Below are 26,482 nucleotides of genomic sequence, written 5' to 3'. Positions count from 1 at the left end.
ATTATTGCAAATCATCACCACCCCCTGCCTGGCAGTGACCTCTGGGCTCATCCAGACTTCTGCTTGTTGTGTCGCATCCCCCCCCCCCCGGGAAAAACCACCCTTTACTGCTTGACATTTGCTCTGATTCTGCGCTAAAGAGAAGGCTTTCCCGGGAAAGCAGCAGGGCAAACAGAAAACTGCTCAGATCCATGCCTATAAAGCACATTGGAGAACTACTTGGACCCAAGCTTTCGAGGCATGGGACAAGCAGGAGTGTGGATGCGCCTTAGTCAGCTTCCTCTCTGTATTTCTCCATCCATCTTCATTCATTTATGTAGTTATATTTTTCTCCTGTCCTCCCTCTATGGAACACAGAGTACTGTTCATGGTCTACCTCCAGTTTTATCATTTCAACAACCCTATGGGGTAGGCTGGATTGAAAGTGAGAATCTGGCCCAACATCACCAAATTTGCTTTCAGGATGAGCAGGAATTTGAACCTGGATTGCCCTGGGCCTCCCCAATCCTCCCCACTTTCCCCAAAGATGCTTTTATGATGTACAGTCGTAACTTGGTTTGTGAACGCCTTGCGAGTCAAACGTTTTGGCTTCCAAACGCCGCAAACCCGGAAGTGAGTGTTCCAGTTTGTGAATGTTCTTTGGAACCTGAACATCCAACTTCCTGCAGCCAATTGGAGCTTCCTGCAGCAAATTGGAAGCCGCGCCTTGGTTTCCAAACATTTTGGAAGTCGAAAGGACTTCCAGAACAGATTCCATTCGACTTCTGAAGTACCACTGTATTGTGATGACCCATCTTCAACCTGATTGCAGTTCATTTGCCTGTGCAACCCCTCAACTGAATAATTATAATTATAATAATTTATTATTTCTACCCTGCTCATCTGGGGTTATAACAAATGTTATAAAGTTTTTTTGGGGGGTTGGGGAGAAGTAGGGGGGAAATCCTCCAGGAAGAGTACAGTGGTACCTCAGGTTACAAAAACCTTGGGTTACAAACACTTCAGGATACAGAGTCCGCTAACCCTGAAGTAGTACCTCAGGTTAAGAACTTTACCTTAGGATGAGAACAGAAATCGCGTGGTGGCGGTGTGGTGGCAGCTGGAGGCCCCATTACCTAAAGTGGTACCTCAGGTTAAGAATGGTTTCTGGTTAAGAATGGACCTCCGAAACGAATTAAGTTCGTAACCTGAGGCACCACTGTATATCGAAAGCCTTGCCTTTTCTGGCTAAACTAGAGACACTGCAGGGTTGGAAATTGCAACCTGCTACAGCCGAAGATGGTCCTGCCAACAAACAGACCAGCCACTGGCATGAAATCTGCAGAAATGAAGTAGAAATTAATCTCCCTGGATCCGAGGCTGGAACTAACCCAGCTGCGCCACTGCTTTCCAAGCCATTTATTTGGTTTTCCGCTTGCTTATTCCCCCCTCCCTCTCAACCTTCTGAGATGAGTTGAGAGAGGCAACCGCTACAAAAAAGGGAAATACAAAACGTGACGTTAAAAGCCCCTTTTCACACTCAAGGGGGTGGCTCAGGGGCCATGAGAGATGGCCTGGTTTTTCCATTATATAATCTTATTAAAGCTCCCGGAGCAAGTAATCCCGAGTGGCTGCACCGGACGTGGGTGGAAAGTTAAAGAAGCAAACAGCTTGCCCTCTTGCGGGCTGCGTCCTTTTGAGTTGTTGTGGGAGGGTTGGCGAAGTTCAGTGAAACCTGGCAGGGCTAAGAAGGAGGGCCTTGTGGGTAGGAAGACTTCCAGAAGTCCTGCTCCCATCACGTTCCCAAAGAAAGACACACCTTGGTGACGCAGGTGGGGCACTGCCAGACCTGGGATAGAGGGATTGTCTTTCCGTGGAGGCTGATCTACAGGAGTTTTGCATTTGGGATGGGGGCAGACAGGTGAAGAAGGCATTTGCGGTTCAGTTCAGGGCTATGAGCAATGAGGCTGCCAGGAGGGCAAAGAGGATGCCCTCGCCTCTCCTTCCACCCTGGCCCGCCGCTCTGTTGCAGAAGGGGCCCTGGCAGCAGGTCACGTAGCTGACGGGAAGTTTGGGCAGCAGTGTTCCATAGAAGACCGTATCCTGGCAGAGCTGCTGGTTGGCGCAGCCAGCTCGGAGAGTGGCACCGCGGACGTAATCTGCATTGGAAGAGAGGAAAGGAGGGAAGGGAGTTGCATATCTTCCCAAGACAAGGGATCAGATCATATGAGTAGGGACAGGAGTGTTGGTCAATTTCATTTCTCTCCATTACTCATTTCCCCAATCTTAAATTCAGTTCATCACATTTCTGCTGCAAACACACACACACACACACACACACACACACACACACACACACACACACAAATTCACCAGCATTTCAGGGCAAATTTCTCCTAACAAAGACATCATTCCAGGCACTTTTGACTAATGTGACACATTTTGGGCAAGCGATTCCCTACAATCTAATGCATTTTTGTATCCAATGCATTTTATAGCTTCATTTCGATGCACACTCTCCCCTAATATATGTATTCTTATGAACATTGCTTGATTGGAGAACTGCATTGAAAAATTCAGAGAAGTGTGAATTTTGTAGGATCGCTGTGTTTCGGTTTGCGTATTGTTTCAGAAAGTGCAAATTTGATTGATTCAGCTTTAAATGCATCCTGAATCAAATTTCTCATCCATCCTTCATCTGAATCCTAATCATGCATTCCTTGTGTTTGGGGCAAATCAACTTACTCAGTTTCCTGTAACCAGAAGCTGGAAGGGCCAGAATGTGACAGGACTCTGAGGAAGGGCCATATCTGCTTTGCATGCAGAAGGTCTCAGGTTCAGTCTGTGACATCTTCAGATAGAGCTGGGAATGTCTACTGGCTGCCCTATGGGCTCTCCTGGGCTCTGCACCTGCCTGGCATGATTCAGAATGGGCCCCTTTCCCCGCTGTGAAACTCTTTGACTCCAACATCCCCCACTGGATAAGGTTGATTTGTCTCCCCAATTGCTCCTGATGTAGATCTTCACTCACACTTCCTTCCCTGGGCAGGGCGTGGGGGGTACCATTTTGTGGTTTGCTTCAAGTGCCAAAATGTCTTGGGCTGGCCCTGGCTGTAGGATCATCAACATCATCATAATTTATTATTTATACCCTGCCCATCTGGCTGGGTTTCCCCAGCTGCTCTGGGTGGCTTCCAACAGAATATTAACAACACGATAAAACATAAAACATTAAAAACTTCCCTAAACAAGGCTGCCTTCATATGTCTTCTAAAAGTCAGATAGTTGTTTATTTCCTTGACATCTGATGGGAGGGAATTCCACAGGGTGGGTGCCACTACCAAGAAGGCCCTCTGCCTGGTTCCCTGTAACCTCACTTCTCACAGTGAGGGAATCGCCAGAAGGCCCTTGGAGCTGGACCTCAGTGTCCGGGCAGAATGCTGGGGGTGGAGATGCTCCTTCAGGTATACTGGGCCAAAGCTGTTTATTATCATGCTGGTGTGCATGTAAGCTTTGGGTTCTTAAACCATTTGGGCTTTCCAGTGCTGCAAGTAAGCCATCTGTAGGCCTTAGGAACGAGAACTTACCTTGGCTAGTACCGTGATTGGTACATGTGAGTTGGACCTAAGAAGGTATTTTAGGATCACAACAAAGAGGAAACCAACATGGCCCAATCCACTGGTGAGTGAAGGCACACCTGCTTTGGTGCTTGCTTTCCTTTACCCTCCCCATTCCCTTTTCCTTTCGTATGATGCCTATCAGATTGTGTGCCTGTGGGCAGGGACAGCCCTATCTTTTAGTACTGGTACAACACTTAGAAAATGTTAGGCACTTTAGAATGGTAAGATAATTATCATTACCACCACCTGAGGAGGCACCGCCTAGTCAAAAGCCTCCATCCACATTTTGCCATAAATCTTGCACCATCTCTTACCTATGACATTCATGCAATGGTCCATGTTTCCCACGCAGTTCATGAGTTGCAGATTCCCTGCGCTGCATTCATCATTTCCTGTATCTAGGCAGCTGTAACACACCAGCCCGTTGAGTTCCCTCACAGAAAACTCTGAAAGGTAGGAGACGAAAGGGCCAGATTAGGTGTGACAATTACCATGATTTTGTTTGTTTGTTCTGCTGTTAGGAGAGCTGAGCAGCCTCTGGACTGTGGGAATGAGGAGTTTAATTCTTTTTCTTCCAGCCCCAACACAAACCTCATCTCCCCAAAGCTGCTATTTGCATTTTTTGAGGCCAGAAATGACGTGGGACAAAATTTGGAATCAGAAATTCATGGATTCCATTTCTGACACAGTCATACTGAGACAGTGAGAGTGGAGGAGCTTGGAAGTAATGCAGGACTTTAAAAAAGATTGGACAAATTCATGGCTATTATTCAGGGATGACCATATAATATTTCCAGGATCAGAGATGCGGGGGGGGGGGGGAGAGCGAAAGCTATTGTGTTGGATTCTTGCCTGTGTACTTACTTGTAGGAGGGTAGTTAACCCACATTTGGGGGAACTGCTTTGCCCCCCCCAGTTTTATTATTAAATATAATAACAAATATTTCCCAGTCTTGTCCACAGATATTTACTGCCTAATAATGCTGCTTTTTGTGGGTAGGATATTTTTATAAGGGGGGGGGGGAAGCATGTGAGCCAAAAGGACTTCAAAAATACATTTATGCAATCCAGAGATATTAAAAAAAACCCCGGACTTCTGAGTTTTTGCAATTTTCAAATTTTGGTTTTAAAGTCCTCAGTGGGGAAGGAATTCTAAACACAAAGCACCCAAAGTTTTATTTTAATTTTGGCATGCACATTTGAGTTGAAATTGGCTCTGGACTCCTGCCGCTCCAATTTGGGTCATCCCAAGAAACCTGCAACCCAGAGTTACCTGTGAAAGAACTGTTGTTGCACCTGGAACCTTCACAGACACGGATGGTCACGTAGCTGATTTTGCCTCCTATGCTGTATGCCAAGAGTGTTTCCTCCTTGGGGTAATTCCCACAGCCTTTGATGATGGGCTCCACCAGACCTGTTCCTGTAGAAACAGAGGAGGGTGTCAAAGATCCTTGCCAATGGCTGTTGGGGAATGTATTTGAGCAAAAGGCTGGACTATTCTGTACGCCAAGCACACTACAGAGGAGCTCAATGCGTTCGCAGTGAGTAGACAACCATGTAGGACTCCTTGATCTTCTCTTGCAGTACAATGTGCACTTACGTACAACCAGGCAGGAGATGCCTCCACCTCTCAATAGCTCTGGCTCCACTTTCCATTGGTCTCCTCTCCCTCTGCTCCTCCAGTTCCAATGGGCACCAGGCGCCACCAGCACACTGCCAGTTCTCACGGGACATTGGAAAGGCCAGGCCATTGCCCCACATGAACTGAGAGTGCACTCTAGAATCCAACCTGAGATCTTTTGCAATGCACACATGGCTTCTGCCACAAAAACCAGCAGGGGTTCTTCAGCAGATACACCTCTGTTTCTATAAGGGCTGGCTAATCATTTTTGGGGTCAAGGGCTGGGGCCTGCTGCCCCCATGCCAAGGTGGGCAGGGGCAACATACCAAAGTGCAACGTGAGTGTGGCTTTTCTTTCATTTTCTTTTCTTTACACTCTGGGGAGTCGGGGAATCACAAAAACCTTTTGGCATCCCAGAACCTCAGCCGAGGATCTGCAGAAGTGGTTGGTAAAATGCATACACGCACACAACTTTTAAACTGTTTTTTTTAAAGGGCAAATTCTGGGGTTCATCTCCCAAAGCCTTTTGGCATCACAGTGGGGTACTGATGGGAGCAGTTTAGTAATTATTATTATTACAGTGGAACCTTGGTTCTTGAATGTAATCTGTTCCGGAAGTCCGTTTGACTCCCGAAACGTTCGAAAATCAAGGCGCGGCTTCTGATTGGTGCAGGCGCCCTGGAAACAATAGCTGACTGCCCATTCGGATGTTCGGCTTCCAAAAAATGTACGAAAACCGGAACACTTACCAATTTGTTCATCAACTAAGCCTTTTGAGAACCAAGGTTCCACTGTATTATTATTTTAAATGGATTTTTTTTCCCAGCAGGGCTTGAGGACGTACAAAATGCCTTTTGACATCAAAGCGGGGGAACCATAGATGCAGTTATAGCTTTGGGGCAACTGTGCCAGGGGTGGGGTGGGGGCCTGAATTTTGAAAGAAGTGACAAATTGGAAGGGCACAAAAACACCTCTCAGATAGATTACCTGGCAGCCACTGGCGAGAGATTTCCACACAGAGGTTCTCTTTACCTCTGCACTGGGCTGTGGGAATGCTGGTCCCATTACACTCCTCCAAACTGCCGATGCAACTGTAACACTCCACTCCGTTGCGTTCGGTGCTGTACGTGACTGCGGGAAGGCAAGAAAAAAGAAGGGTCACCAATTCTGAGGCTCACGAGCACTGCTTGTGGAAGGCTTCAGTAAATAGCACCTCAAAAATCCACATTCTAAGAGGCCCTCTTGGTGGTTCTACCTCCCTCAGGAGCTTCGGTGGCAGCAGTAGTCCAGAAGGTGGTCAAGGAGCCCATGCCAATGTTTAAAGCCCTAAAAACAATGTAGACCCCAAATATCTAAAAGGCCACTTCCTTTTGCACAGACCCTCTTGGTGGTTCCACCTCCCTCAGAAATTTGGGGTGAGTGTGACCTGGCAGAGGGCATTCTTTGCAGCAGTCCCTGAGTTGTGGAATTCCCTCACCAGAGAGGTGCGTCTGGCACCTTCATTATACATATTTTGGTCATTTGCAGAGGACACACCTGTTTTCATTGGCCTTTGACATTTGACAGATATATATATATATTTGGGACCCACCCTACTCTTGCAATTGGAATTTGTTTCAAACTCTTTTCAGTATTGTTGTTTTAAATGGTTGTGACCCATTTGGGGACTCCTGATCAAGGATGGGTATTAAACCAAAATAACAACAATAAATATTTGACATCACTGACTGCCCCATACAGAGAGCAGGAGATAGGCCACATTCACACCATAAATTTAAAGCATGATGATACCAGTTTAAGCAGTCAAGGCTTCCCCCGCAGAATTTTGGGAGCTGTCGTTTGTTAAGGGTGCTGAGAGTTGTTAGGAGACCCCTATTTCCCTCCCTGAGCTACAGTTCCCAGAGTTCCCTGTGAAGAGGGAATGATGTGAGGGAAACAAGGGTCTCCTCTTGGCACTTTTAAATCACAGCTCCCAGAATTCTTTGGGGGAAGCCATGACAGCGTAGAGCATCGTGCTTTAAATGTATGGTGTGAATGTGGCCATACTTAGTAGCTCATGAAAGTAAGCAAGTCAGCTCTTTTTCCAGTGTGTCACACATGACTCTGGAGAGCGCATAGGTCTGATCATTTCCACTTCAGGGTTCACCATACTCCAGGGACTCTTACCATTGTAGGGGACATCGTTACAAAGGTCTTCGGAACAGCAGTAGATGCTTCGTGATATGAAGCCCCTGCGGGTGGAGAAGTAGGACTGGCAGTACTGGGATGTGGTGCACCCTCTCTTCAGGGTCTCACTTATGGGGCCTAGAGAAGGGAAGGCACAGCAAGATGGTAGCTAAGGTGCATGATGAGGCTTACAAACAGCAAGTAACTCACTGATCACTAGGGAGGGGGGGAGTAATTTGCTTCAGTTCACGTTTAAATGTGCGGTTATGAAACCCACACTTTAAAAAAAAGGAGACGAAACACAGCCATCCTTCAGAATTTGCAGTTATCCGAATTTTGCAATGCAGTTACCTAACTAAACAATACTTATAAAAAGGCATATATTAGGTAGGGTTGCCATACATCCATTTTCCTCCAGACACGTCTGGGATTGCAATGGCAAAATTACCATCCAGGGGGAATTTTCAAAAATAGGCAAAACGTCTGGGTTTTTTGAAAACAGAAGCAGGAAGTGTTGTTTTGGGGCGATTCCCCCAAACAACTTTTGGGGCAATTTCCCCCCCAAAAACCCCTCAACAACTTTTTGTGTCCAGATTTTTGCTTTTTGAAATACAGTCATACCTCGGTTCCCAAATACCTTGGGAGTTGAACGTTCCTGCTCCCGAACAATTGAAAACCAGAAGTGACTGTTTGGGTCTTCAAATGTTCTTTTGGAAGCCGAACATCTGATGGGACTTCCACGGCTTCCGATTGACTGCAGGAGCTTCCTGCAGCCAATCAGAAGCTGCGCTTTGGAAGTCGAACGTTTTGGAAGTCGGACGGACTTCCGGAATGGATTCTGTTCGACTTCCGAGGTACGACTGTATGGCAACCCTATATTAGGGGTAAGTATGCATAGCAGTAAGTTGCAAAACAAGATGTGCCACCCCAGCAGGGAAACCAGCAATAGGTGAAGCCAGAGCCAATGGCAGGCAGAGCCAGCTGATTCTGGTTTTGAACCCATCCTCCTCCTCCCTGCTGAGTTCTGCAAAGAGAAAAGTTCCAAAAGGTAGTGAACTAGGCCTCTAGGCTTCTCAGAACTGACCTCTGTTTTCCTGCCCGATGTTAACCTACAGCAGTGCCTTCTCTTACTTAGTCATATGCTTCCTTTAAACAAACACATAAACCTCTGAAGCAGCAAATTGAATGTTAAATGCCAGGCCAGGAAGCCCTTAAACAGGCAGCTAATGACCCTCCTTGCCTGGAGACAGGCAGCTAATGACCCTCCTTGCCTTGGCTAACCAGCCAAGGTCACACTTGATTTTTTTTTTTTTAAGTGATAGAGATCTGAGATAAGACTATTCCAAATCGGGCCTGTAGAAATTGTGACGCACTGGGCAAAACACAGCCCAAACACAGGCTTGATGAACCCGTTCATTAAGGCGAGTGGGGCATCTAGAGGGAATGATGACCAACTTTTCCTGTTGGGACAGCAAAGGGCTACTACCCTTTCAGTGTGTCACTGTGCCTGTGCAGCGGCTGGATTTATTTCGTATATTATTGCATTTATGCCTTCTTCAAAGAGCTCTAGGTGGTGCACATGCCTCCTCCCCTTCTCTGCATTATCCTTACAACAGCCCTGTGTCAGGTACTTTAGTTAGGGTGAGATTTGGGGTGACTACTAGCTCAAGGTCACCCAGTGAGCTTCACGGCTGAGTGGGGATTTGAACTCAGGTCTCGCAGGTCCCACTCCCACACTCTGACCACTACATTGCAGGCAGGTGGTGATGCACAACTCTCTGCAACATTTTTTTTCTTAAAGCACCACATTCTGCAGATCAGGGCCATCTTAAGCATATGTGGCGCTAGGGTTGTCGACCTTTTTTTAGGGCGGGCCTGTGAGATGTGCACGGCAGAGCTGGCCAGCTGCCTCAGCAGCAACAGAGGAGCCCAAGACGGCAGTGGCAGCGACTGAGTGAAACAGGGCACCTTGTGTGTGCAATGTGCGCTGGGCAGACCTCTCGATGGTCCACCAATCCCTGGTGCGCAGGAGAGCGGAGCTGGATGGCTGCCTCAGTGCCTCGCTCACCCGCAGCAGAAGAGCTGCGGTTCTCCAACAGGCTCTGCTCCACTCGGCAGCGGCTGTCGGCTCTTCCCAATCCCTGGATTCCAAATCTCGGCCCTGGACTCTTGGCTTGGCACCCCTGAGAGCCTGGCGCCCAGGTGCCCTGCACCCCTAGCGCTTATGGGTAAGACGGCCCTGCTGCAGATCAAGGGACATGCGCAGGCCAGGTCAGTTGGCAACCTCTTCCCCAGGCCACGTACCGTAGGTAGCTCGGGTTTCCTCCATGCAAAGGGTCTCGTTGCTGCCACAGAGTTGCTGCTGGTTCGTGCAATTCTCACGTGTTCCCAGGCACTTGTGGCAAGACAGGCCACGAGCTTCAGGAAGCAAAGCTGAAATGACATTTTGCAAAGGAGTCTTTCCTCATCAGGACATATTTCCCCATCAGAGTGCTTGGATAAGATGTCCCTGTGGAACTGGGCACCCCTTAAATCTGGCGATGGAGAACCTTCCTGGGGCAACATTGGAAGGGACCTCAGGGGCCATCTAGCAAAAGCAGGAATTGCAGCTGAAAAAATTCCTCATGGATGGGCACCTAACCTCTGTTGAAAGCCCTTCTTCAGATCAGCTACCAGCCAAGAGGTTGCCTTTCTTTGGGATACTTTGCCTTCGCTTTTAGAAAAGCAAAAATGAATATAAAAAACCCACATGCCAGTGGTGGGTGAGGCCAGAGGCAAAAGAAGGTGAAGCAGTAAATGTAAAAAAAAAAAAAAAAAAGCCTTTGTATAGAAGGTGGATTTGCACACACACAAACATACTCCCACCCCGCTACCTCCAGCCAAGCAAGAAGCGTGATCAGAGTTCAAGGACAGATTCCAACCAGAAAAAACAATTTCACAGAGGGTGTGAAGCAGGGACAGTGAGGGTGTGGCTGGGAGGGAGAGAGGTTTGGAGAGTGTTGTGAGGGCCAGACCGAAAGTGTTTCAAGTGCCACATTTGGGACCCAGGCCTCAGTTTCCCCAGCTCTGCCTTAAATGTACAGGGCCTTCTCGGGGTCTGGACATGCCTACCTTACAACACTTTTTTTTTTTTTAAGGAACAAGGATTTCCTCATCTCTCTGTGTTTTATTGAGGGTGAGGTTTGGGCTGTTTTTAAAATAATTTTTTTTTTAAAAAAAACCCCACATTTGATTAACTTTTAATTTTTTATTTTAAAAAAGCATATGCTCCTCTTCATAGAAGAAGTTTCACAAAGAAGTTCGGAGCAATACACATCAGCAAATAAATCACAACTCAGTTTTAAAGCAAAAAGGGAAGGAAGCACTCCAAACGGCACCAAAATGCTGTTAGAACTAGTACCTAGTAGAATGATGGGACCGTAGCAAAAAAAACAAGCAATAACTGTGGAATAGGCACTTTGAGCAACAATAAAAAGCAAGTTGTTCTTTAACAGCATGATCCTAGCTATGTCCACTCAGAATTAAATTGGCTTTGCTGCCTGGCATGTGGGGCTCGTATTACAGCCTAAGGCCCACTGAAAAAGTGTTGATGGACTTTGTGGAAACCAAGAACCCATGTATATTAAATAAGCACCAAGCTGACCAATAAGCCCATTTCAGCCCAGGGCAGTGGAGGAACGAAGGAGGAAGAGTTAATTATCTTTCACTTAAAGTTTTCCCACTGAATTGTGTGGGTAGGTTGGTGTTTCTGAGGTTGTACGGCGATGTGTTCATATGCAAGGCAGGATGCAGGCTGAGATTCCTGAGTTGCCTCCCTGAAACCATTCGGCAAGAGAAGCGATTGGAGCAGGTAAAGCTAGGGATCCTGGATTTTAATTCCATGGTGGTACCATCTGAAAGTTTGGTGTGTGTGTGTTTGTGGCGGGGGGGGGGGTGACTCTGTGGCAAGGCACCTGTAGGGAGTCCTGCAGGGGGTTTCTTTCCACCTGGTCTGTTTTTGTGTGTTTGTATGTGTTCTGCAACACGTCGTTCATGCAACAATAACAGTTGCATGAGTGGTGGATTTATCCTGTCCTCACATCATTCTGCTTTAGAAGTTGTCCAGTATTATTGCATTATTTCTATCTGGAGGGCTGCTCTTGCGGTGTAGAGCAACAAAAGTGGGATGGAGAAACAAATCAGAGCAATTACTGTACAATCGTACCTTGGAAGCTGAATGGAATCCATTCCAGAAGTCAGTTTGACTTCTGAAAAGTTTGGAAACCAAGGTGCACTTTCTGATTGCTCAGGCACACCGGAAGCAATAGTGGAAGGCAAGCCAGACATTCAGCTTCCAAAACAATGTTCGGAAACTGGAACACTCACTTTGGGAGCCAGAACATTTGACTCCCAAGGCATTTGGGAGCCAAGGTATGACTGTATAAAGAGTTTCAGGATAACAGAAGGATGTTCTGGAACATGTACTGGTTTGGAAGCCATGCTGTGTGTCTGCCCTGAAAACTCTGAAGGCACAACCTGTATTGAAAACTGCAAGGAAAACTACATTGTCGATACCTTCATGAGCACAAATAATTTTGAATGCACAATGAATAGGATATCTGGAATAGGCAGGGGTGAAAATTCAGAATTTTCACACACCTATTTTGAATGCTCTATGTCAAAAGAGAGAATGCAAATGAAGATGGGGGGCAGTGACCCTTTGCTAATTTTGGCAACCCTCAGCAAATGCCTGACCTTACCAAGCTCTGGAGCTGGCCCTATTCCCCACCTGCTTTTGAGGGAAAGAACTGTGGGTCAGAACCAATTTGGGTCCACTTTCCACCTAGAGGAAAGGAGCAGTAGAATCGAATGCTGCGAACAGGGTCAATGACGGGTGCTGCTAAAAGCCAGGGATACACATTACTTTTTCCAGCTCAGAAAGGGACCGGTAGATGATAATTAGAAGATGAGCCTGTGGTTGGTCGGATTCCAGTACATGATGTGGGAGAGGAACTGTGTGGTTAAAATTGGAGGGATGGGAGCCACGGGTTGCCGTATTTCTATTTGAGAATTAGGCAAAGGAGTAAGTAAGGCGCTGATACAAAGAAGGTCCCTTACTAAGGGTGGAACCATTAATATTGGAATGGAAGAGGGAATTTTGTGGGGGGCAGCTTTTCTCCACTCTGTAGCACTGTGAGAGGACAAGCTAATCCCCACCAAAATTTTGTCTTCAGTGCAATTGTTTTAGGTGCAGGAGCCCTCGTCCCTGTTGCTCTGAAGCTGCACATACTTTTGAAGCATACCCGCCCCAAAGAATCCTGGAAACTGTAGTTTGTTAAGGGTGCTGAGAAGAGGTAAGCTACAGTTCCCAGGATTCTTGGAAGGGGAGGGGAGAATGCTTTAAGTCCATGATGTGTACACAGCCTCGGTTACTCTACCTGAGGGAGCCGGGAGTCAGAACGACTGCCTTCTCTCTTGGGTGTAAGGGGAAGAAAGGTTATTCGGAGCAGCAGGGAGTTCCCCTGGTGGCAACCCACCTGTGGCCAACAAGGCAATCAGGATGGTGAGCTCTATGGCCGCCTTCATTGTCTTCCCCCCTTTTTTAATCACTTCTCCGGTCTGTCCTGTTCTCCGGCTTGGCTTGGCGAGGTGTACACTCCCAGCTCTCTGTCCTGATTGCCTCTGGTTGGGAAAGGCAGCTTGGTCCTAAAACCTGCTTGGCAGGGGAGAGGACAGGGTGATGCAACCCATCCATTCATCAACAAGATGCTGCCCTGGGAACCTTGGCCAGTTCCTTCTGGACCAGATGAAATCAGCACTCTCGGGGATGGGACAGAATGGACAAGCCGAAGTGTGAAAAGGGGGAAGAGCAGATCTCAAGATGGGCTGCAGGGCTCCTAGGGAAGTGGTTCGGAAGAGACGGAAAGATGGAAGGTGCAGCCAGAACTCAGTGTTAGAGCATCTGCTTGGCATGGAGAAGGTCCCAGGTTTGATCCCCACCCGCCATCTCCAGGGAACACCTGAGATCCTGGAGAGATGTTGAAAGCAGTGGAGGCTGGTCTACAGTGTCCCCTTAGCCAGCCCCGCATCTGCCTACATATCTACTTACAACCTGGCCAGAAGATGGCCCTGGCTGTCAGTTGCCTCCTCCTCCTCTCCTCCTTCCTTAGTCTCCTTGTTGCCTTTGTTGGTAGGACTTAGCAGGGAGGAGGATGGCTCCAAAACTGGAGCCTGCCATTGGCTCTGGCTCCCCTTACTGTTTGGGCTCCCAATGGGCAACAGCCAACACTGGGTGCCACTCAGTGTAAACAGTGTAGACCAGGGTTCCCGAAACTTGGGTCTCCAGCTGTTTCTGGACTACAACCCCGTCATCCCTGACTACTGGTCCTGCTAGCTAGGGATGATGGGAGGTGTAGTCCAAAAACAGCTGGAGACCCAAGTTTGGGAAACCCTGGAATGCTGAACTAGGTGGTCCAATAGCTAAGAGTATTCTGACTTTCCAGGTTGGCGGCCGTGCAAGGGGCTTCTAAGGCCAGTGTTTAAAAAAAGAAGGCTGGGATCATAGTTCATGAGCATAGCAAATCTGTAGCCATTGCATAATGCAATGCACTCCAGTTGCAGAATGATTTGTTTCCCCGTCGCACAGTTGCAGAATTTCGGCTTCCCGGTGGCATGGATTGCAGTAGCAAATAATAACAACACCAGGCAGGTGGGTACAGCAATAGCAGCAAGCAGACTGAGTGGAAAATTTTGGTCACCGAAGGTTAGGGAGTGCAGCCTCAGTGTGGGAGCTGGCTGTTTTCCAACTGAAGCTTGTTAAAATTTATGAGGCATAACTTCAGAAATATACTGTGAAACACCTAAGGTAATGTCTCGCTTCATCACCCACATGGCTTCCTCATAAATGGAGTGTTTTTCACCCCCTGGATGGCATTGCCCAATTTTGCTCAGGCTTCCAGGGAGGTGTGTTGTGTTGGGAGGCAGTTGTTTTTTAAATTTTTTTTGCTACAAACAGTCATATTTGCTTTAATAGTTAATAACACACAGTCCAGTGGCCCATCTAGTCTAGCATCCTGTTCCCACAGTGGTTAACCTATGGGCTTGTGAGCTCACAAGCAGGACTAGAATGCAATGACACTTCCCCTACTAGTGAATCCCAGCAACTTTTATTCAGGGGCATATTTTCATTTTCCATTGTTGTTGTGTGCTAGCCTTAATAAACAGCCTCTAGTTCTGGGTCGACAAAGTGAGTAACCTTGCCATATCTATCTATATAATGAATTGTAAGGATGCTGTCACGCTGAGGACTGCATAGTTGCCGACTGGTGAATGAAGCAAGGACAGGTAGCAGCCCCTAGTATTAAATAAGAACTTAACAGGGAACTCTCCTTCCTTGGAAGAATTTAAGCAGAAATTGGATATCCATCTGTTGGGAGTTCAGGGGTGGGGAAACTTTTTCAACCTGGGGTCAGCCCTGGAGGTCTGGGAACCCTATGTTGTATCTTTGATGTGAGAATAGGGTGTTACAAACATGCTTCTGTTTTTGTTTTGTGAAATGTCGGAGGTCATGTGCTTGTGTGTACAGCAGTATTTCTTAAATGGGAGGCTGACCAACCCCAGAGGTGGAGCATGAGAGACCTTCATGGAAGGTCAGGTGTGAATAATTTTCAGTTGGACCGTCAGTGGCTGGGCAGCTGCAGTTTTCCTTGCCTGAGCAGCTAGCTTGGGGGTGTGCTGGCCTTCTTGGCTTGGGAGCAGAAGGAGAAGGGCAAAAAAGCTTTCTTTGTTGCAGCCTCCAGTGCGGTCTGGCAGCATTTCCATTTGCCCCCAGACTCCAGTACTACAGATCTGATACTTTGATCCCAGCGAAAACCCATTCCAGAGCACTCTTTGGAGGACAGCAGTGGGAAGGGTGTCCCTAGAAGCCTCAGTGCACTGTGGTTCTCTGAACCCACTTTTTGACTTTTTCCCTATGGTTGGGTACCCAGAAATTAGACTGTGTTCAGAAGGGGCCAGCAAGTCAGGAGAACTGAAATCCTGAAGAGCAGCGGTGCATTGCATGGAAAGTTAATGGGCTCAATGTGCCCCTTATGTTTCTGCCATATCTTGTCAGGGAGATTCACAACTGTAAGTTTTTCTTATGCTTTCATTCATGTACATTTTACCTAATTCCATTCAGGTTTGCATTAATTCCTTTTTTTATTTCATCCCATTTTTCTTTAACATTTTCATTTGAAATATCTTTGTTTAAAGGGACATGCTAGCACTTTAAGCTCATTTACATCACAGCCTGTTTGGGTCTGAGTTGACTTCTATCGATGTCACCTTTGTGTTACTTTTGCACTGTCAAAATCTTTTGCCCTGATGACTACATATACAGATGAATGAATCTAAATCTTACGTTTCTGTTGATTTTCCAGGGGATGAAAGGAGGCTGCTTGGGGAATATCTCTGGAGTCTGAAGTCCACAGAAATAACCCTTCTGTTTGCTATGCAGTTAAAAAACCCCCAAAGGTTGTGTTAAGCTGGAATCTCCAAACAAGCCTCCTGTTTGTACTCTGGAAATCAAATGGTGGTGAATTTCCCAAGAGAAACATACTGTATCTTGCACCTTGTCTTCTGCCAAACCCAGCCTCTTTGGCTTTTGGAGAGTGGGTTGCAGGAGTTCCCAGAAGCCTCCAGCTGGCTTGAGGTTACAGGACGCATCTTCCGGTTAAACCTAGCCAGACGCGGCTGTTGCAAACACACTTTTCACTGGAAAGGGAAAACAGCCACTTGCCTAACCCACGAAGACGATGGGAGAACGGGAGATGTTCCGGCACAGGAGCCAGGCTGTGCTGGCGATAGCTACGGTCTTCTTCTCCATGTTGGCTGCAGGTAAGATCTATTCATTAAGCTGCTTAATGGTGGATTTTTGCTGTGGAATAAGGCAGAGCAAAGCAGGGCTTGAGGGGAGAAAGGCTTCTATTCTTTTCCTCCCCCCTCTCCCACAGAATATTTCTTGCAGGAACACAGAAAGAGTTTTTATACTGAGTCAGACAAATGGTCCATCTATCTCAGGATTGCCTACACCGACTAACACCAAAGGCTCTCCAAGGTTTCTGGCAGAGGGACATTCCTAGCCCTACCTGGAGAAGCCAAATAATTGAAACCAGGGTATTCTGCCTCCATAGCAGATCCTCTTTGGCTGATCTGCCAGGCAACCCAACCCGCCCAGGACCAGTGCAAGCAATGAAAAATAATGCCATTGCCATTGTCTCCCTCCTGCATCTTGTACTGGGGGTGGAGGAAGGTTGTGTGGGGATTTTGATCTCCTCCACTCCGTTCTATAGGTGAATGGATGGAAGGAAAAACCTGTGCACCACCAGGCAGTACCTTTGTTTTACTATTTTCGGTGTTTGCTAAAAACATTTTTGTTCCGGCAAGTCTATCCAGGCATACAGACGTTGATGTGTGTTTTAAGCTCTTTTAAAGCTCAACTGTTGATTTGAATTACATTTTGAATTTTCCAAACACCTCTTTTTAAACTTTAATTGATAATTTTAATGTTTGTTTCATTATTTGCAAACCGCGTAAAGGTTCTGCTTACAATCAAAAGGTATATAAATGTTGTAAAAATGAACAAACAGATGACTTGCGCTCGCTGTGGTATCACGGTGGGTATATGCAATCCCACGCTCATTACTATTGGCTCCTGCAAAGGTTTCGGGGCGAGGCAATTAGTAAGGGGGAGTCAGAGCCAATGGCCGGCAAAGCCAGTCAATTTTAGTTTTGGCCCCACCCTCCTTCCTGCCAAATTCTACCTAAGTTAGTCATGCCCATTAATTTCAATGAGTTTACTCTGGGCTGACCCACAATTCCTCTTGTTCTGCAGCTTTCCCTCGAGGGGAACCGCTCTTTAGTGCGTAATCGAAGCAAATGTCAATGAATTTTCTCCATACTGACATTTGCTCCAATTTAGCACTAGAGAGCGGGTTTTCCCTGGGAAAGGAGTGGGGCAAGGGAAAAACTGCTTAGACTCGTGCTTTCCAGGCATGGGACAAGTGTGGATAAGCCCTCTGAGTTGAACTAGCATTGGACACAATCCCCATAGTCCACTCCTACAATGTAAATTCAAAATATAAACAACAGTAAAGCATAAAATAAAGTTTTAAAATACAAAAAAATAGATTTATTGCAGAACATAACAGGATCATTATTTCAATAAACATTAGTAGGACGCCCCTTGGTTAATTTGGGTAGAAGTAATAAAAAATGAGGAAAGTGTGTGAGGAAGTCTAACAAAGTTCTGATTTCTTCCCTATCATGGCTACTTTTAATGCTTTTTTATATTAAAAAATGTCAAATGTAACCCCCCTCCCATATCGTTTTTGTTAGCCCTAAGCACAAGCTTAGTCTGCCTGCTGAGTCACTCAGTGCTGAACACTGTTAAAACACTGGAATATAGAAAAGCAATTATAAATCTACAAGCAGTTTGAAAGCAACCAGCAACTGCTTCTCCCTCCCCAGAGAGGAAATAACATGGAAGTCTTGGGGTCACATCCTGTGTGCTGCCTTAGCAGTGGCAGAACCCCACCTTTCCTACCATCAGTGTTCATGGTTTTTGTTTGGCTAATCTATTGTTTTCACCCTTTCAGCCAACAGCCTGCGGTGCTATCAGTGCGTGGGGATGTTCCATGAATGCGTACAGTCCGAGCAGCTCTGTACGCCCAGAGATCGCTCCTGCTTCTCATCCACCATCAAGCTCTTCTGTAAGAGAACAAAAAAGCACGGGTCTCCTCCCAGACCTAGAGTTCTCAGAGTCCTCTGTGAAGAGGGATTGACTGTTAAACCACTCTGGGAATTGTAGTTCTAGGAGGGGAACCAATGGTCTTCCTAACAGCTCTTAGCACCCTTGACAAACTACAGTTCCCAGAATTCCTTGGGGGAGGACTGCTTAAGTGGTATAATAGTGCTTAAACTGTATAGTGCGAATGTGACCTACAGGCCCCATCATGCCTGGCCATTGGCCATGGTGTCTGGGACTGATGGGAGTTGGAGTCCAGGAAGTTATGGAGGGACATAGGTTCTCCATCTCTGGTGAAGACGTTGGGTTGCCCCAAGATTGGGGGGGGGGGGGCTGGCACATGAGGTGTACGTGTGATGTCACACATGTTGCACATGTGTTATGACGCATGTGCAAGGTACGCTTGACGCAGGAGGCTGAGTGCTCTGGAGGAGCCGACTGCTATGCCTGTGACACATGTTGTGTGCCATGCATGTGGCGCATGCAGGGGCACCTTAAGACTGAGGGGGTTCGGCCCCCCTCAAAACAAATATTGAGGGGGCCAAGGTGCCTTTGGCTCCCTACAGTTGGCACGCCTGGTGTGAAACGTTCTGGTAGAACAAACGAAAGAAGCAACTCTGCCTCATTTGAGCCCCAGACCGCTTTACTGATCATCTGCCTCCCAATTGTCTTCCAGATACAAACAACTACGCTGGAGTTTTTATGCTGCCAGGTGAGTCACACTGTTTGCATGCTTGCTTGTTTACTTAATGAAAGACCCGAGACTCAAACCTGAGTGTTGCTCTTTCCTGCCAGGATGTTTACACTACTGTTTAAAGTGGTATCATAGTGCTTCACATGTTATCGTGTGGATGGGATACCTAAGTAAACATCCTGACATGGTGAGGAGCAGATGCTTCAAGAACTTTCAGGCTATGGTGCCTTATTTCCTCCAGGGCTAATGGCTTTAAATGCACTGATGTGGCTGTTTCTCTCCGTATTTTCAATTCCCTGCATTTTATGTCCCCAGACCTGGAAATAGCCGAATACGTCATGAAAGGCTGCTCTGGGGAGGGTGTGTCCAACCGCACAGCCAATGTGTACTCTGAAGATGACCGAGAGGTGCACAATACTTACTACTGTGACTCAGACCTCTGCAACATCCGTTTCACAGGCGGTGAGCAAAACCCTTTGGGGAGTTTTCTTGTGGGGGATAGCAGGTCCCGAACTCAGGACCACAATACCTGGAGGACTGCCTCTCCCCATATAAACCACCCAGACTCTGCGCTCATCACTTGAGGCCCTTCTTCGTGTGCCTCCTCCACGTGAGAGTCAAATATTGAGTCACAGCATCTGGGGTCGTAACCTGAAACATCTGGAGGTGTAACCCCAAACATCTGGAGTCGAAACAACTCACATCCTCCTCAATGAGATCCACTGTTGTTATTGACCTCTAGACAGATGCAGTTGTGCTTGGATCTGAGAAAGTGAGAACAACTGAATAATAGAGAGGAGGGAAATTTGTTTAAAGCATTCTGTTTTCACTTATAAGTGCTAGGAGCCAGAATATCATGCAGAAAGAGACCCAAAGCATCAGCTTAGAGGTGATGAAATCATGGCTGTTGAAGAAAAATGAGATTTTTTAAAAAAGAGATGACACACCAGCAAAAGTGGGGCTTACTTAGTCCAGGGCACAGATTTGAGTTTTATCTAGCTACAAATTTCTTTCCTGATGTACAGAGTTAATTGGCTACTGTTGGGTTATTCACAGTGGTTTCATGAGAGAGAAACCCTACTAGGACTGGAACATGATTTATTTCTCAAGTAAGTTTTGTTTGTATGATGTGCAACGACTTGCTTCCTGTGCCCTTGGTAAAAAATAGTTACATTAAAAGCAGTCAGCTGTTTAGGGAAGTTTTTAATGCTTGATGTTTTATTGTGTTTTTAATATTCTGTTGGGAGCCACCCAGAGTGGCTGGAAAAACACAGCCAGATGGGTGGGGTATAATAATAATAATAATAATAATAATAATAATAATAATAATAATAATAATAATAATTAGTTTTACTTAAAGATATTGAAAACTGAGTTGCATTGTATGTTGGAATCTGACCTGGGATTACAGACAAGGCAATGCAATGCAATACAAATCACACAGTAAACTGTCACCCTTCTCTGCCTTTTCAGTTCCGGCCAGTTCTCCCCAGGTGCCCAATGGCATGGAGTGTTACAGCTGCTTCGATCGAGGCACTGGAGAGTGTGCTCCAGGGAATGCCACCCGGATCAAGTGTTTGGGGGACATGAACCAGTGCATGGATTTTACTGGTAAGATGGGGCCTCTTTTGGAATATGTATATCAGAGGCTATTGAAAGGACAGAGTGTGAATGGGAGGCTGTTGGGGGCGGGGAGAGAAAAAAAGGAATGTGAAAGTGGTTTGGGAAGAAGGACGGCCTGCTTGCAAGACATATTGAAAGTGCACCAAGTTGGTCAAATCCTGCTTACTCCCTGCACCTTGTAGATCTTTGCACAATCCAAGGTGCTCTGTTGGCAGAAGTGTGCCCCCTCCTGCTATATAGTAAAAATGGGTGTATGTTTGTGTGTGTAGACTTTCAAAGTTTTGATATAGTGTTAAGGAATTAACCCTCCTCCTCAGAAAGGATGTTGCATTTGCTGGGAAGGAATTTATTAGCAATAGTGCTAGACCAGCAGGGGTTAAGGGATGCGCTTCGAGGACGTGGGGAGAATTTGTCATAGCGTGAAAGGATCATGAATATGCAAAACAGGAGTCCCACAACCTTTTGGTACCTGGTGATGGGGGCACATTTGTAACTCTGAGGAACTGTTGCAGAAGCAAAATGGGCGACACTCAAGGGCCTAGGAATGGCAATTGGCTATGCTGCTATGCTGTCACAGAAGGGATGTGGCGGGCAGACAGGTCTCTGGCTTTCACTAGCAGAGCTGCTCTGCACTGAAGACCTAGGCAGGTGAGGAAGGTGTTTGGGAAGCAAAGGTAGAAGCAGCTGCGTCCTAGGAAATGAAGAGGCAGTGGACTGAGGAGGAAGCAGCAGTGGCTAATGATAGAGGGATGGAAGAATGAGTGGTCCAGAGGAAGGAGGGGAAGAGGCAAAGGCTGGAGGGAGGAGGGGAAGTGAGAACTGGGAGAGATGATGGGCACAAAGGAAGAAACAAACCAGGAGAGCCTTTGTCAACCTGGTGTCCTCCTGATTTTTTTTTGGACTATAAACTCCCAGCAGGCTGGGGCTCTTGGGAGTTGTATGTAGGCCAAAGCATTTGGAGGTCACTTGGTTGGAGAAGGCAGGCCAAGAGCCTAAAGGAGTGAGGAAGGCTGAAATTTGTACATTGGCTTGCAGCAGGCAAGCAATGAAGCCATAGCCAGTTCTGAGACCCCCTGTTCTAAGCTGCTTGCAGGCTGCAATGTGCTATTCTTATAAATGAATGTTGCTTCCCAGTGACCGACGGTGCCTGGAAAATGACCTACCGGACGTGCGGCCTTGAGACACTGTGCCGCCGCCAGTACGTACTCCCGGAGCTCTCGGGAAGGCTGGACATCAGCTGCTGTTCCACCCCGCTGTGTAATGATGGCCGGCCGGGACAGAAGAGCATCTGCAGCCACTTTTCAGAGCAAGGTAACATTTGTGCCTTTCCTGGATATATTGCAGATATTAATAGTGTGCAGCTTGAAGCAACTGGATACATAAAAACCAACCCCTTTTGAAAATGAAGCATTGTCCAGACCCATTAGATGTTATTCAAACCTTTCCTTGCAGAACTTTCTTCTAAACAGAACAGAAACACCAAACGATACATCCAAACAGTTCCATAAGGCGTATGTCTGTCCAAGGCATAAGCTCAGCATCTTCCAAAATATGACATAATTTCAACAGACCTAGAAGCAGAGGTCTGTCTCTCCCTGCAGCCTGCAGTTTGCTGGAGGCTGCTTACCTGGAAAGCTTCATTTGCACCCTTACTCTCACAGAGTCTGAGAGCAAAATACTTCAGCCACCACCCTTCCAAGATGGCGAATTTGCAATTCAACATCTCTAGTGTGATCTTAGGTTAAACACTCACATGTTAGCTTGCAGAAAACAACAGTGGTTAATAATCCACTCATCAAGGCAGCAGAGAGCCCCTTTTGCTCTTAATTGAGCTTAGCATACTTCAGTGGAATCTTCCACTTAAAGTTTTTCACCAATACACACAGCCATTCCCATTGCAGTGTGAATTAAATCAGTTATACTTGACAGGATAGTGACAGCAAACTGGCACAGTGAGGTATGGGCTAGAACAGGAGGCTCGCTCTTTGCATCCATGCAGACTGGCCCTGCTGTCCTGAAATTGGCTTCTAGGATGGACTGGTGGTGGTGTTCAGCATTAGGTTTGGAGGGGTGGTCCTCAGGGACAGAGGACCTGTAACTTGGAAGGAACTTAAGGACACAGGGGCCTCTAGATATTGTTGGACTCCTACCAAACCCCACTAGTGTGGGATGATGGGAGTTGTAGTCCAACAACATCTGAATGGTCAATGAGTTCCCCTGCTCTAAGTCAAAGCCCAGTTTCCTCTTTGTTTCCCAGGAGTCAAGCGGAAGCCTGAAAATGGCCTGGAATGCGCCAGCTGCTGTGACTCAGGACAAGGGGAATGTGCCACAGGGAACTGGACTCATGTCAAGTGCGTTGGGGACCAGAACATGTGTGTGAATGTCACAGGTGAGCTTTATGTGTGTGTAGGTACTAGGAAGCGGGTGGAATTGAGGTGATGCCATTAGAGATCTTATAGTTATGCAATAATAATACAGTGGTCCCTCGGGTTACATACGCTTCAGGTTACAGACTCTGCTAACCCAGAAATAGTACCTCGGGTTAAGAACTTTGCTTCAGGATGAGAACAGAAATCGTACTCCGGCGGCATGGCGGCAGCAAGAGGCCCCATTAGCTAAAGTGGTGCTTCAGGTTAAGAACAGTTTCTAGTTAAGATCGGACCTCCGGAACAAATTAAGTACTTAACCCGAGGTACCACTGTAATAATAATCTGGGATGCACTGCAACAATCAGTGCAGGTTTCCTTTATGAGATTTTTATTAAAGTTTTTCGGCTACAAGAAACTACAAATAGAATAAGTCAAATACAGAGTCATCTCTTAAAAATAATTATTAGCTCTTACACTCACTGAAGACAGTAGCTCATGACAGCTCTCACAGGGGATTTTTCCATTCTCCCCCTTTGCCTCTTGTCCTGGGAGACCAACCTTTCCCTGTCTCTCACTCAGTATCCTCCATCGGCAACCTACCACTCCCATGAGTATGCAATCTCTGGACCTTAATAAGGGCCCCAGACGTAGGAATCAGTGCAGATTTCCATGCATTGCCTTTTTGATAGATCTACTATTTTTGGTGCACATAAATGGGCAAATGATTCGGAGGGCTGCTCTAATGTCTTCTTTCAGAGCAATCTTAAGTTGTGTTTTCCTTAAAGTTCCACTGTACGCAATGTACCGGTAAATTCTCTTGAAATGGAAGCACCTTCTGTTTTCAATGTTCCTAAATGGTCAGCTTTGGTGCAGACAGTGGGTGCAGAGCTCCCCCTTTGTGCTGTTTGGGTGGCTGTAGTCTGCTGGAGATTGGGACTCCGTTGCAGAAATAGCAATGGGTTTCCAACTCACCGCAGGTCCTGGGCTGCTACACCACTGACAGATTCCAGCCAGATAAAACCACTAGAGGAGAGTTCTGAGCAGGACCAGTGAGAGGTGTGGATTTTGCAAGTGGCATTGCCCTAGGACCACAATCAACCTGTGGGATTGAGGTTCTCCACCCCTGCAATAGAGGATCCTCATATAACACCAATCATGAAAGACCTACATTGGCTCCCAGCACGTTTCTGAGCACAACTCAAAGTGTTGGTGCTGACCTTTAGAACCCTAAACGGCCTTGGCCGTGTATACCTGAAGGAGCGACTCCACTTCCATTGTTCAGCCCAGACACTGAGGTCCAGCTCCGAGGGCCCTCTGGCAGTTCCCTCACTGTGAGAAGTGAGGTTACAGGGAACCAGGCAAAGGGCCTTCTCAGTGGTGGCGCCAGCCCTGTGGAACGCCCTCCCACCAGATGTCAATGAAATGAAACAACTACAGTGAAATGAAACAATGAAACAACTACAGTGGTATCTTGGGTTAAGAACTTAATTCGTTCCAGAGGTCGGTTCTTAACCTGAAACTGTTCTTAACCTGAGACACCACTTTAGCTAATGGGGCCTCCCGCTGCTGTCGCTGAAGCAAAGTTCTTAACCCAAGGTACTATTTCTGGGTTAGCAGAGTCTGTAACCTGAAGTGTCTGTAACCTGAAGTATCTGTAACCCAAGGTACCACTGTATCTGACTTTTAGAAGACATCTGAAGGCAGCCCTGTTTAGGGAAGTTTTTAATGTTTGATGTTTTATTGTGTTTTTAATATTCTGTTGGGAGCCACCCAGAGTGGCTGGGGAAACCCAGCCAGATGGGCAGGGTATAAATTACTACTACTACTACTACTACTACTACTACTACTACTACTACATGATCTGCAAGTCCCTGCTGTGCCTCTATACTGGACGTCTCATCTGTGTTTGTTTCTAGAGGAAGGCCAGACGTTGCTGCGTGGCTGCAGCTTGGAGAAGCTTTGCTGGGAGAAGCCACAGCTGCTGGGCCTGAGCCGGAATGCCTCCATCCGATGCTGCTCTGGCTCCCTCTGCAACCGCAGCACGGAGCTGACCTCGGGGGCTATGCTGTTGCACTTGCTGCTGCCCACTCTCCTGATGATGATGATGATGATGATGCGGCTGCTCTGACGGACACCTAAGGATGTGTGGACTCCACCGAAAGGGCCAAAGACAGGAGAAGGGCAGAAAACACTTGACCAGCATTGCATGCGCAGTTACATTCTTGCAGCCAATGCGGCATTTTTGTCACCTGCAACGTTGCTCTGGTCTGCCATGCATCGCAGGTGCCTGCGCATTGCAGCATCTGGTCCAAGAATGTGGCAGTGTTGCATGCAAGGCTGGATTCCACGGCACCCTCTGCGACTTCTGCTTCCTACTTCCCAGACTGGAACTGTCAGGGAAGGGTCAGTTTCCTTGCGAGGGAAGAGAGGATCTGTTTACAAACAATGCCAGGATGGCGGCAATAGGTTGGCAGAGACACCCAGACTTGTAGTACCAGTCTTGAAATAATGTCAGTCTTCCCCAAAGCGACCACACACCCTCGCAACTGCTTCTCATCTGCCAATCTCAGAAGCCTTGGCTTCCTTCTCTGTTGCTGCCCTGATTGAAACTAGAGAACTGATTCCTTCATTCCAGGTGTGGTGGTAGACACAAACAACAGCGACTTGGCATGGCTACTGTCCATGGAAGACCTTTAAGCAGTCACCTCCATCTCTCGCCTGCTGCACCAAAGCCTAAGAAGAGTGGAGTGGTTATTGAGCACTTATCCTGATTTGCTTGTGCAAAGCTTAATGCAGAAGTTAGACTATGGGTGTCATACTCCCTGGGGATCTGGGTGCCCGAGGACTCACAAAATTCCCCATGAAAGGGCTGGGCACCCACAAATTTCTGTGCCAGGGCCATGCACGCTGCATGGCACCCGCTGCCCCAGGTATTCACAGACACAGGGTCAAGTTGGCACTCCTGATGAGTGTGTTCACATTAGCACCTTAGAGTGTGGTGAAGTTGTCCCCTGCAGTGTATTCATCTGTTCCCTCCCGCCAGGCATTGTCCACATCAGCACAGCTTCATTAATGTCAGATTTATTTCTGTTTCTGTACACACCCGGGGGTAATGACAGGGCAAAGTTTGTCTTTACACTATGCAAAGGTGGTCTGACCTTGGCTAGAGATGAATAAGGACCAGCTTAAGGACTCCAATCAGCATGAAGCTCATTTGAGAAGTAGCACATCACACAGTAGTGTTTTATTACAAAGTACAGGGTATGTGTTTTGGACAAGGGAGTGTGAAATCCATTAAAAACCCGGCCCCGGAAACGCAGCAAGTGCACAGTAAACTGGGGCGTCTTCATTGAACATTTGTTCTGATTTGCTCGTGGGGAGGTTAGACAACAAACAGCAGTCTATCCTGACTTGCTTGGCTATGCGTCTTCTCATTCAACTTTTCCTCATCCCACGCTTGAAGTTTGCTTTCCCCATCATATTCCTGACCACAGAAAGTCTGTTTTCATTTTAATTGGATCTCGCTGCCCCAGGACAGTGGTGTTTTAATACTCGCACAAACCTAATGCCTGGAATGCCTCCCACAAAATACCAACAGTTTGGAGGTGACCTTGTAGCACCAAGCAGCATGCTTTTGCAGCCTCC

The 26,482-nt window shown here is 47.0% G+C and overlaps 2 protein-coding genes across 5 annotated transcripts in view; one reads left to right on the top strand and one right to left on the bottom strand.

Annotated features, from left to right (window-relative positions):
* LOC309345910 (urokinase plasminogen activator surface receptor-like) overlaps positions 1–26,191 on the top strand; it is a 30,346-nt gene extending 4,155 nt beyond the window's left edge. For 3 of the 4 annotated variants that reach the window (XM_081869385.1, XM_081869384.1, XM_081869382.1), the window contains 8 exons: positions 15,786–16,242; positions 18,003–18,116; positions 18,828–18,863; positions 19,161–19,307; positions 20,319–20,456; positions 21,603–21,779; positions 22,726–22,857; positions 24,754–26,191. In XM_081869385.1, the coding sequence (XP_081725511.1) occupies positions 16,161–16,242; positions 18,003–18,116; positions 18,828–18,863; positions 19,161–19,307; positions 20,319–20,456; positions 21,603–21,779; positions 22,726–22,857; positions 24,754–24,965 (1,038 nt within the window). In that variant the 5' untranslated portion in view covers positions 15,786–16,160 and the 3' untranslated portion in view covers positions 24,966–26,191. Of the gene's footprint in view, positions 1–11,147; positions 11,237–15,785; positions 16,243–18,002; positions 18,117–18,827; positions 18,864–19,160; positions 19,308–20,318; positions 20,457–21,602; positions 21,780–22,725; positions 22,858–24,753 lie in introns of those variants that run through there. The other variant, XM_081869383.1, reaches the window with a different exon arrangement.
* Positions 935–14,349, bottom strand: LOC309345939 (urokinase plasminogen activator surface receptor-like). Its single transcript, XM_081869449.1, has 7 exons — positions 12,903–14,349; positions 9,691–9,819; positions 7,387–7,524; positions 6,208–6,351; positions 4,873–5,019; positions 3,914–4,045; positions 935–2,138 (listed from the first exon to the last, which is right to left on the bottom strand). The coding sequence occupies exons 1-7, from the start codon at positions 12,949–12,951 to the stop codon at positions 1,921–1,923; spliced, it is 957 nt and encodes a 318-aa protein (XP_081725575.1). The 5' UTR covers positions 12,952–14,349; the 3' UTR covers positions 935–1,920.
* Positions 26,192–26,482: the final 291 nt, after the last annotated feature.

The sequence above is a fragment of the Podarcis erhardii genome (genome assembly GCF_964252035.2).
Source record: "Podarcis erhardii genome assembly, chromosome: 7".
Lineage (NCBI taxonomy): Eukaryota > Metazoa > Chordata > Lepidosauria > Squamata > Lacertidae > Podarcis > Podarcis erhardii.
This window is presented reverse-complemented; position numbering and strand designations above follow the sequence as displayed.

Excerpts from the sequence above, each read along its gene's own strand:
- LOC309345939 (XM_081869449.1), bottom strand. The coding sequence starts at position 12,951 with ATGAAGGCGGCCATAGAGCTCACCATCCTGATTGCCTTGTTGGCCACA. Across the intron at positions 4,046-4,872 it reads CAACAACAGTTCTTTCACAG|AGTTTTCTGTGAGGGAACTC; the intron begins GTAACTCTGGGT and ends CCTACCTTTCAG. Across the intron at positions 2,139-3,913 it reads CCATTGCATGAATGTCATAG|ATTACGTCCGCGGTGCCACT; the intron begins GTAAGAGATGGT and ends CTTCCAATGCAG.